The sequence below is a fragment of the Oratosquilla oratoria genome, chromosome 27 (assembly GCF_046742065.1).
Source record: "Oratosquilla oratoria isolate Oo_2021 chromosome 27, ASM4674206v1, whole genome shotgun sequence".
Classification (NCBI taxonomy): domain Eukaryota; kingdom Metazoa; phylum Arthropoda; class Malacostraca; order Stomatopoda; family Squillidae; genus Oratosquilla; species Oratosquilla oratoria.
This window is the reverse complement of record NC_134803.1, coordinates 43,746,405-43,758,904: the sequence shown is the minus strand read 5'-3', so window position 1 is coordinate 43,758,904 and position 12,500 is coordinate 43,746,405. Positions and strand designations below refer to the sequence as shown.

General features: G+C 40.0%; 1 protein-coding gene across 1 annotated transcript in view; it reads right to left on the bottom strand.

Moving 5' to 3' along the window:
• LOC143039817 (uncharacterized) overlaps positions 1-12,500 on the bottom strand; it is a 37,219-nt gene that overhangs the window by 8,657 nt on the left and 16,062 nt on the right. The window contains exons 6-9 of the mRNA XM_076210066.1: positions 11,951-12,079; positions 10,559-10,684; positions 1,835-2,669; positions 840-1,084 (exon numbers count right to left, since the gene is read on the bottom strand). Coding sequence (XP_076066181.1) covers positions 840-1,084; positions 1,835-2,669; positions 10,559-10,684; positions 11,951-12,079 — 1,335 coding nt within the window. The remainder of the gene's footprint in view (positions 1-839; positions 1,085-1,834; positions 2,670-10,558; positions 10,685-11,950; positions 12,080-12,500) is intronic.

The following is a 12,500-nucleotide window of genomic DNA, read 5'->3' as shown; positions in this document are numbered from 1 at the left end:
ACATCAGTATCAGTTCTTCATTAACAAATATTGCAGTAATCAATTATGTTATCATACGTGTATATAAATATAAAATTGTTCAATTCAAGCACAGACCCGTCTATTGGTCATGTAATTAAACCTGCTAATGATACAATTTTTATTATCAAAATTATACCACTTACCTCTCTCGTCGACTCAAACCATTTATTTCACACTTTCAGAGACTAATGCTCGATGATAGAAGTTCAAACTGCTCATGCCCCATTACTCTTGAATTTTAAGGTATGATTTTCATAAGTCGCTATAATCTAAAGTTAGGATTCTTTATTCTGTTTTACAGTTGTGCGCCACAAGTTATATTACGCCACGTCTCAAAGGAGAACCGCTGACAGGAGTCAGCTAAAAAAAAAAGGTTTAATTAAGAAGGAAATGGGCAAGAACTGGTTTACCAATAGACTGGTTAACGAATTATATAGACTTAGTAAACATGTAGTGAGCGATGAAACTATTGGTTGTTTTAAGAGAAAATGAAATAACTTTAAAGATAGGGATGATATGTCGTAAGGGGTGTGGAACTGCCTAGTGTAGACCCTATGGTCTCTTGTAGTCTCCACCATTCTTATGTTCTCAAACTGCACCCGTTCACTCAACGGACAAAGCCCTTTTCAATCATGTCATCAAATATGGAGAGGAAACGCTCTTTTATGTCTGGGTGTTCCTGCAAGGACACTAGGGACATCTTGTACTCTTTCATCACTTCATCAACGTTCTCATCCTTCATCTCACCGAAGTCTGGTCCTCCGCAAGACCCACAAAAAACAATAGAATTGATGATCAGACCGATGAATATCCCATACAGGCAGTGACGCTCGTACTCTTGGCAGAAGTCCCTAAAGTGAAGCTCAGTTCGAGACCTCCAGTTCGGACAACATCCTGAAGAGTGTCGTAGTAAGTCTGGAGGAAGTAGTCCATGTTCTTGCGGCGGACTTGGCCGCTGAGACTCGTGAAGAAGAAGAAACTGAGGTCTGTGGTTGGGGAGGAAGCTCTCACGTCTTGCAAGTCGACGAACATCATCTCCACAGGAACACCATCGTCGTCCTTCCTGGGGAGAAAGTGTAAGAAAGAGTCACACCTCTTATTTTTTAAATGCCATATCAATAATCAAAATAATGATTTATTAATTGGTTGATTTGGTTTGACGTCACAACCCCCCCCCCTCTATCAGGCGGTTAGGACGCTGCCCCTTTACAGAGGACTTTGTAGCGTGGACTTTAATGAACCATGCCCTTATTCGCCGGTAGCAGGGTTCGAACCCGCCATCACCTCGAGATTCGCCCCAATTAGCGACGACCTCACCCGCTCGACCAGCGAGCATCTCATCTAATTAGTATCATTCATATCAATCAATTTATGTAATCAAGCTAATGTTCGGAGACACCTTTGCAATTTTCTCACGTTTTCTGCACTAATCAAAGTTATACTAAGCTGAATTACCATCGGTCACCAAGCAATTTACTGACTTGTATACTTAAACTTAAGACCAACTTTGCAATTTATTTGACTAACACCAGACCATTCACTTCAGCTGAGAGAAGGCTCAGGATTTAGTATGTATGTATGTATAAGCTTCGAGCGAAACCAGTCAGGAATAAACTCTGAACTAGACCCATGTCTTCTTTTTCCACATTCTTCAATTTGTCACAATGTTTCAGCGTATGTATTTGTGTATGCATGCATGTATGTATGTATGTATGTATGTATGTATGTATGTATGTATGTATGTATGTATGTATGTATGTATGTATGTATGTATGTATGCATGGTTGGTTGGTTGGTTTTGAATAAAACGTACCTGAACAAAAGGTTGTTACTCCAGCTGTCACCGTGGACCACAGCTACAAAGGGAGGACGAGGCTGGAGGTGTTCCCTCACCAAGTCCATCGGTTTGAGTGAAAGCTCCTCCAAGAATTTCGCCACTTGACCGTAACCTTCGCTTAGTCTGGCAACTGCAGCACAGCTTTCCAGAAGCCCACGGTAGAGAACAGAAAAATTCTCATGTTCCTCATCCTCTCTCATGAACACATCGACAAGATACGGGTAGCTGGTCAGAAGATCAACCTTGGACTTCCTCTGAAGAAGAAAAGAGGCCCCGTGGAGTCTGGCCAGTTCCATGACGACCAGGAGAGAGTGCTCCTTATCCAGTCCTTTCCTAAAATCGGTCATCTGGAAACCTCGATCGCGGAGATTGTCCATGAAGATTATTTCCTTACCTTGTGTTATCTGGGCGAAGGGAGATCTGGGAGTTCGAAGACCTGGAAGACCAACTTCTTGCAATTCACGGTTGAGGGCAGGTCCAAGGCCGTGGTAAAAACCATATTCCTTCCTGAAAGATTCATCTAGAAGTTTGTTCGTGTCGCTTAACCCTGGTTGGGGGTTTGATTTGATCACGTAGCTGGTGCAGCGGTCCTCGAGGGTCCCCACCTTGTACCGGACAGAGACGCTGGTCACCACACACATGAAGTTGTCTCCTTTCTTTGTGAACTCCTCCTCTCTGAACCCCAAAAGCTTTGCTTCCTGGCCTTTGTCAGCCCGGAGACAGGCCTCCACCAGCTCCTTCGTGATGAGAGAATTGTTTGTTGGTGATTCGCCGAGTCCTTCCCCAGAACTCGAAGGACTTCTTCCTGACACTGTAAAACAGAGGAAGTAAACAATTAAATAAGGATCAAAGTCAGTTCCGGCTGTATGGGCATGTGGCACATTTTCCTGACGTTGACCCCATTCACAGCGCTGTCTCCACGAGAGAGAATCCTCGATGGAGGAGGCGGAGAAGGGGACGGCCACAGAATCCATGGCCGGGGCTAGTTGATCGATTCTGTCGAGAGTGGGAATGAAGGGTGTCTGCATGGAAGCTTACCCGGATAGACCGTAGGGACTGGCGAGGGAGTGTAGGAGGATCAACTCCCACCCCCATCCCCATTCCCCAGATAATGCTCCCTATTGCTAAGAATTAATATCTAACACCTTACTGCAGAGAGACGTAATGATCTATCCATTCTTTAAGCAGCTATCCCTAGCACCCACAGAAGGTGGTGGTGAGAAGCCTACAGGGGTTATCACATTGGGCTTTTTTTCCTCCAACCTCCGATTAATCGGTGGTACCGCCCACCCCTAGGATTTTTTCCGCCGTAAAATCACTATGGTAAAATATTTTGTTGTCTCAACAAAAATACACAGAATGTTATTTGATATGCTGGAGGGAAATTATTTCCCTCCGGCATATCAGATTTCTTCCTGAAAGCTGCGAGCTGCAAAGCTGCTCCAACAATCGGTGGAAAAGTAGCCAGTGTGATAAAGTCTTATGCCAGTAGGCGCGTAACTGCGGCCGAAGTAATCATATTTGCCCTATTATGAGCCTGGACTGTTGGGGCAGGTCACTAAGAGTCACTGCTGGGAATCGATGAGGAATGCGGGATTTGAACTCACGACTCAGCGAACACGAGGCCAGCAGACTTCCGATTACGTCAGTTTTTTTGTTGTTTACTAAATATTTCTCAAGAAATTTAATCAATATGTCTACCATAATGAAAACACTGTAGCCAAAGTGAAAACAAATGTTTTGTTTATGTGAAAAAGTTACAAACGTCCCAATAGATGTAGTGACCAACCTATGTATTCGCACAATTTCAGTTGTGATATGGTTTTCCGTTTCCTGTGAAACCGATGATAAATAGTTTATGAATGATATCAAAATTCAAAGAGTATTCATGTATAACTATATACATGAAGACTGTTTCGAAAATGATGAAATATTACAGGTTACTATAAACAAAAATCTCGCCTAGATATTCACACACACACATTTCAACACACACACACACTTACGTGGATACACATCCTTCAGCACGTTTGCTTACATACACACACACACACACCCTTCCACACATTTGATTACACATGTAGCAAAGTCATGCCTTGAAGAATTCGTTTTCTATAGAATTCACGTACCATAAGTCATTTTTATTTATTAATATTGTCACCCCGCTGGAACTTGCATTATGGAAATATAACATTACTAATACTATCATGTCCCACATATCTATGTAAATATCTATAAATTGTTATTCTATAAAATTTGAATTTAAATTCATAAACCAAATCAGTCGTGGGGATATTAAATGTGTATTATATCCTTCTTGTATAAAGAATTATGTTTCGCCGACAAGACATTGGCCTTGGTCACCTATACTCGCATTATATTTCCAATAAATAAGTCTCGAGAGAATTGAAGTTTACTTAATTCCACCCTTCCTCTCGGGGAAGTGTACCTTTCACCAACTGTAGTAAGCTAACACTACACACAAACCCTTCTACACATGTGGTTACACACACGCACACCCTTCCACATATACACACATCCCCTTCCATACACTTGCTTACACACACGCACACACTCATAAATACACACACACACACACCTGCTTACACACGCACACAAACCCACACACACACACAAAACCATAGATCGGTCATACGAGCTCTGAGCTCTCTTCCGGGAGGGAAATAGATGCCGATCACGAGTCCAACACGTGATCCAAAGACCAAGGTGAATCACACGTCCTATTCGCGGGAGGGAGAGAGAGAGAGAGAGTACGAGAGAATACTAGAGAGTACAAGAAAGAACGGGAGTGCGAGCGTTTCATTCTTGTGATGTGATTGTGATATGGTTTAACGTCACACACTCCTTCCTATCGGGAGGCTCGGACGGTGCCCCTCACAGAGAGACTTATAGCGTGGAATTTAATTAACCATGCCCTTAGTTCAGCTTCGCCGGTGGCAGGATTCGAACCGCCCTCACCTCGACTTTCGCCGCAAGTAACGACGCCCTAACCCACTCAGCCATCGAGCCTCCTTTCATTCTTGTACTAGTGCAAAAAAAAATTGCGCGGGGGAGGGTGGGTCTAAGGGGTGCCCAGGGGGGCATCACTGATAACTGAATAAAAGAGACTGGTGGCAGCAGCAAGAAGATAAGGGGGTCAATTGCCTTCCCTTGATACGGAAGAGTTTAATCGTGATCAACTTAGTTAAGATAAACCCTGTTTTTTGTGTGGTAGTGTGTGACACGCACATACACGCACTCACACACAGACACCTCGTGGGGCAGTGGTTAAACTTCCTGGCTGCCACTACGGCGGTCCGGGTTCGAATCACGCCCAGGGCTGAAATAATTTCAGTATCGCTGCGCTGCGAGCCGTTATTCCAACTACTGTGGGCGGGGAAATGGGTGTGTTTTATGTGTGTAAGGTCACAGCATCACCATTAGATCGGTCATATATGAGCTCTGAGCTCTCTTAATGGAGGGAATTAGATGTCGATCACGAGTTCAACACGTGATCCAAGATCATGGTGAATCACACACACACACATATACGTATATACATATGAACAGTAAAAGAGTACATAATTATCTAAATTAATGGATACATAGTATTGTACATAGATAAATTACATAAACAAACAGATTATAAACAAACATATATGCAAACAAATCAAGAAATAAATAAAGCCTAATAAATAGAGCCTAATAGTGCTCCTCTGAATTGACTATATCCTCCCCCCACCCCATCCCTCTCGCTCGACTCCCCAAATAGCACAACCATGGCTGGTGGGGGGGAGATGGCGACCCACAATAGTTTTACCTAAAAACCCTTTCAAATTGTAAACAAAAATCTGAATTATAACTCACTTTTGAGGACTACTCGAATGATATCAACTTCTGAATCCTGGTGCCAATCGCCTGAGAGAGGCAACAGCGTTTCATAAGACAGCTATGCGAAGACTAGTGACAATGCATTGGTGCCCACAGTCAACGACACTCGATCTGCATGTGCCCATGTTGGGATTTTTCAAAACAATTATTACATCGACCAACGAAATAAAAACTAGCCAATCCCAACCTCTACCTTATATTTTCTGTATACTGTCATTCTGTTTCATAAATCCGTTACTGAATTGTATATGTAAAGGTTATTGTACTGAGATTTGTACATTAACTCACCTGTAAATCAAGATTAGGGCCATGCCATTGGTATATCTAATAGATAACAATAGGAATAATAACTTATAACAAATATATCATATTCAACAATGCACATAGAGTAAATCACGATATATCGAGATGACAAAATATTATGATATACAAATATACAAGAATAGCATTTAGCTGTTGAAGAACAAATGTACTTGCGAAACAACACTGTGATAGGAAATTATTGAATGTTGCAATTACTTAGCAGTAGGATTAGTGTTCTATAATCAAATATAGAATTGTATAACTACTGTATACCATGTAAAAATGTAGAAATATTCAAGACTGAGGCAAAAAGTACCATTCAGGTTTTTTTTTTTTTTTTTTGACTGTCATAGAAAATGAACTTAACCTTTATTCGTAGAAAATGACAAAGTAGAGGGAGACCATTCGAATACCTAAATTTTAGAGCTGCATAATTTCTATGGCTTGTTTTCAATTTCTTTGTTTACACTAATATCTTACACTGCTTGTACAAAACATAGATAAAATTTCAGTTTTACACAAATACTATTTACGACACAGAAAATAACAACCATTGAGTTTATGCTATGGCGGAAGGAGAGCATATAACCATATTACATGAGGACCACAATGGAAATAAGCGTTCATGCTTTTTGTGTTATCCTCGGCAATTTACATTTATTATTTCGAACTATGTGTTCTTGTAATTATTTACACTTCATGTACATTGATTTATTGCCAAATAAAGTCTATCTATCTCTACAAAAAATAATAATTAATTGATCAATTAATCAAAGTAAAAATCACATTCTCCCAGAAGGGGTAAGAAAAGGTGTCATAATGCCTTGATAAACAACAAAATTATCTACAATATCATTTGATTAATTAAATTACTTTAAGCAATCATAATCTGCATAATAAAATTTTGTTAATTACATGTCCATTCAATCCACTTGAGTAGAAACCTACAGGAACGAAACAGAAAAATAAAGCTACCCCGTCCTTAAGCCATTATCACATTGAGCTGTTTTTTTCCTCCGATTGTTGGAGCAAATTTGCAGCCAGCAGCTTTCGGGAAGGAATATACTGGAGGAAAATGATTTTCCTTTAGCATATCAAATGATATTCTATATGAATTGTTGAGAAAACCAAATATTTTTCCATTGTGATTTTACGATGGAAAAAGTGCTGGAAGTGGGCGATCCCGCCGATGAAGGTTGAAGGAAAAACAGCTCAATGAGATAACCCCCAAAAATAGACTTAATTGGGCATTTTCAGCCTTTGGTAGCAATTTCAGGACTCGTATAGGGAGAAGATGAGACGAGTCCTATCATTCATTCATAAGGATAAGCTCTTTCGAAGCAAGATATTGTAGTACACTGTGTTACACTTTAAGTTCTACAGATCTTAACTTATTTCGAGTAGTTTCAGTACGTGTATCTCATCGGCAGTTGACGACAAATCTATTAAAAGAAACGCCATATGCCTTTATTAAGCCCCAGTCACACCAAGCTTACGACCCGTTTCCGACCACCTTCGACCGAAAATCAAGTGAACTTTATAAAAAGAAGAGAAAAGGACAATACATCTTTTAAATGCTAAAATGAGCGAGTAATAAAAAACAGAAAGAATATTAAAAAAAAGGGAGGGGGGATGTAAAGATGCAATACGAGAGGGAGAAGTTGGTAGACACTGGACACTAACTACTGGCAACTTACAAAGACTCCTTGCAACTGGTCGGCGACCACCTGGTCGATGGTGGTCGGAAACAGGTCGTAAGCTCGATGTGACTGGGCCGTTTTTTTTTTTTTTTTTTTTTTTTTTTTTTTTTTTTTTTTTTTTTTTTTAACGCAATAGCGTCATACAGTGGGGGGGGGGGAGTGACTGGGCCCTTTGTACAAAGTTTCGTTTGGTACAACTTTACCAAGTAGGCCTCCATGACAAACCTGTACGACGTCATTATTCTCACTTGATGTTTCTTTTAATAGTTTCAGCAAATGTTTGATTATTTTTTATATAAAGAAACGTCTTGGACAAAATGGTGACAAATGATCATGTCACATTTGCATTTAGTGTTTCTTTTTGCTTCGATATTAAGAACAGTTATCAAGGTAAACCTTGTGATATAAGAATATGTTTGCCTAGAAATATTGTTTGTTTGCCTAGAAATCTTGTTAGTTATCATATTCACAAAGCCCCAGAGGGTGGGGGGCGTCTGTGAAATGTCTAAGGTAGATATATTTAAGTTTTGATTTTATTCACACATCTAAAGGTGGCGGCACACTAGGCATTTTTCGCTAGCATGTTACTTGGTTTTGCTACTTCGTTTGAGTAGAAATGATTTCGGTTACGATTTTTTCTTTCAAATTTCTAAATGTTACTCTTACGTTATATAGTGAGAACCTGCATAACGAACTAAGAGAGTTTAAACCTAGAATACGAATGTTAAACACGTTCTTGAAATGTTCTTACGGAGGTCTAGAATATTGCAATCGAAGTCGTTTCTACTCAAACGAAATAGCAAAAGCAAGTAGCATGCTAGCGTAGTATGCTACCAACTTAAGGCTCATCGTGACCACAAAACTAAACGTTTGCAAGTTTCCCCAGAATAACAACAATTGCTAAGTTTATTAACCTCGTCGTAAACAACTATCAGTACTACCTGTACGTTTAATAACTGTTTATGACAAAACTGATGGCAATTATTCATGACACAATGCTTAAGAATATTACAAATGTTTTTGGCGAACTTTTGTAAAAGTTTGCATTTTTACGAATACCATGAGGAGGTCTTGTATTTGTACCTTGCTCCTTCCAATGAGAGAGGCAATATAAAAGCTGGCCAAGTATCCAAGTCTCCCTTTTGTGATATTACTTACACTGCCGTTTTATGCAAACTGTTGTTGTCCCTGATTGTATCATCATGTCTTCCACCACTGTGTCCCAACCTCTGGGAATTTGTACTTGTCTACAAATTGCCGCCTCAGTCGAACAGCGGGTCCTGTGAGTCACGATTCTCATGTAAATAGTTAATTTCCAATGTACTAGGTTTGCCGCTCTTTGAACGTAATGAAATTATAAAAAAGTCTCCCTTTTATGGCTTCCCTAACCCCTCCGTGCTACGGGGGAACATAAGAAACCCAATACAGGCGTTATCATACTGGGCTATTTTTCCTCCGATTGTTGGAGCAAATTTGCAGCCCGCAGCTTTCGGAAAGGAATCTGATATGCCGGAGGAAAATAATTTTCATCCAGCAGCCCGCAGCTTTCGGGAATAAATTTGATATACTGGAGGGTCGCCGATTTAATGAAGCGGCCTTGCTGTGGATGTGCTGTGACTTGCGATACTGCCTCTAACCCAGGGCAGTGGACAAGGTGCAGGGATGACCCGTCATCCAGGGGGTGCTAAGATGGGAGGGAAGGTGGAGGGGAGTGGAATGTATTTAGGGATGGAATGGGTGGGAATGATTTTATGCCTTTTTCTTTTTGGCTACCTCCCTTGTAAGGGGGAAAAAGCCTTGGTGTATATATATATATATATATATATATATATATATATATATATATATATATATATATATAATATATGTAATTAGATTTCCTCCAACATATCAAATGACATTCTATGTCTTTTTGTTGAGAAGACAAAATAGTTTGCCAGAGTGATTTTCCGGGCGGACAAAATCCTGGAGGTGGGTGGTACCGCCAATTAATTGGAGATTGGAGGAAAATAGCTTAGTGTGATACTGCTTTAAGTATCTCACTTCAGTATTCATTTCATAATGAAATTATGCTGGCAAGGTCATCATGTTAAGATAGCAAGGCAGGATTAGTAGTAATGGACATATGCTGGACAAATTTAGGTTTAAGAAGGAAATAGGCAACAGAGTGGTTAACGAATGAAAAAAGACTTAGTAATCATGTAATGAGCACTGAAACAATGTATTGTTGTAAGAGAAGGTTAGATAACTTTATAGATAAGGATGACAGTTGGTAATGAACTTGCAACTGCCTAGTATAGGCCTCACGGTCTCTTACAGCCTCCTTCATCCTTTACGTTTTTATGAACGATGTGAATACCCTCATTCCAGAGTTCGTATACAACTACAGTCGTTCTACCGTACCATGCAAATAACTTTATTCAGGGGTGACTTGTTACAGGTCTTCAAGAGGAAATGGACACCAAAAGTGACGAAATTTTCGCACCGTGTACGAATCAGACGAAAAATAACAATTCAAGCTGTCAGGAAGTAGATTTAATTTGGAAGTGAGCTGAAACAGCTCTACCAACCGTGTAGTTAATGAATGGAATGATCTTCCTGCTGAGGCAATGCAACGAATTACGATTGAAAGCTTTAAGATTCATTTAAATAAACACCTAAGCGATATGTTGTAATGCCTGCCAATGGTTTGGTTTGCTTATTCATTCCTTTCTTCGTTTAAACTATTGTTAACATTCTATCTAGTTATGGATCAAAATGTCTCCCGTATGTACGCTGATCTTTTGTAATCCTTTGTAAACCTTACCAAGCTGGATTAACCCACAGTAGTGAGATACACGGGATGCAAAGTTTTCCAGGGGATAGTCCGGAGATCCTGCACTGTACTCCACTAGGACGCCGCTCCAACTTGTGCCAAGAGAAGGCAGACCTCCTGAAGACAGTTTCTGTGAGCTTTCAAACGAGTCAATTCAGACTCAGAAAGTCGCTATTAAAGAGGGCAGCAAACGAGAACCATCAGAGTGTGTGTGTGTTGGGGGGGTGGGGACCAAGTGTCAGCAGGAGAGATCATAATAGAATGGACAACATGTTGAGACAGCTGGTCCATTGTACCTACAGATGCCAAAGTAGCTGGAGTTATTACCAGGAGGGGCTTTCAAAACGCTGAGTCATGGTAGGTCTAGACAAAACCACCCACGCTCTAGGGATAAGTGTCTGTGGGAGAAGAGACCGTCTGAAGGGAGAAATCTGTGTATGAAAGCGACTACTTACCAATGATCGTTTCCAGAGTTCATTAGTTGTGGGCTTGGGAGTGGGGAAAGAAGAGATAGATTTCCGACGTTTTTACCAGCGCTTATATATCCTTGTGGACATTTCGCAGCCGTTTTGAGTCCATATACTGGTTTCGTTATTCTGAAGTATTCATAGTTGGTTAATTTAATTACGTGTTTGATTTGTGTATATTTTATTTTGTATATTCTATTATATTTGTACATCTCTCTTATTTTGTGTAATTCATTTTATTTGTCTATTTCATTTTATTTGTCTATTTTATTCTATTTGTGTATCTATTTCATTGTTTATCTCTTTTTTTTCCCTCTCTCTCTCTCTATAGCGATGGTTCTTAACCTGTGGAGAATTCCCCACTGGTGGGGAATGGCGGAGTTGCCAAGTGGGGAATGACCGGTCGGACAGAAGAACCACTGTCTTTTTTTTTTCAATCGATGTGTTTTTGTTTCTTTTTGTTTGTGTCTGGTGTCTTCTTGTTGTCACATTTCGTGCAAACAAAAATAAAGGGCCGTAAAATGGCACAAAAAAGCAAAACGTATATTTACGTAATAAACACTGCATGGGGTAAAATCGAATTTGTCAAAGATCGATGCTGTGGTGGGAAAGGGAGAGTTGGCTCACTAAAAAGTGGGGAATTGGAGAAAAAAGGTTAAGAACCCCTGCTCTATAGGTATGAAGAGACGACACAAGTATTGGTGTTCATTTTGGAAGAAAGACTGTAGAGGTGTTTGAGATTGTGAGAGAGGTAAATACATAACATACAATGTACACCCTATACGCCAATGAAAGGATATCTTATATAAAGATGCATAAAAAATCCAACCATAATGGATCTAGGTCAATCATTCCTCTAAAGGTGGCGGCACAATAGGCATTTCTCGCTAGCATGCTACTTGCTTTTGCTACTCACTTTGAGTTTTGGTATCCAAAGTGAGTTGCTTGCTACTGACTCTTGCTGCTGGGAAAAGTGGACAACTTGCTGTGAAGTACCAACGGCAAGTTTTGCTATTTACTTGAGTGGTGAAACGTGACACCATTCCTGGAGTTTATATATAACATGTAAATAGAATTGAGCATGCTTATACGTGAATTTTCATTAGGTCGAGGGGATGGTGGTTCGAATCCTGCCACCGGCGATGTTAAACCAAAGGCATGGCTCATTAAATTCCACGCTACAAAGTTCTCTGAGAGGGGCATCGTCCTAGCCTTACGATAGGGGGTAGTTTGTGACGTTAAATCATATCATCAAACCATATCTTTAATTTTCACCATACACTTATCAAAGCATTAAAAGAAAATTATTATTATTATTATTATTTTTTTTTTTTTTTTTTACTACCATAGTAATATATTCGTTTGTAAACATAACAGGAGAGTACTAGGCGGGAAGCTTTGTTATTGTTTTCGCTAACCGCTAGCCAAAAAGTCAATAGCAAAACATCCCTTGTGTGACGAATACG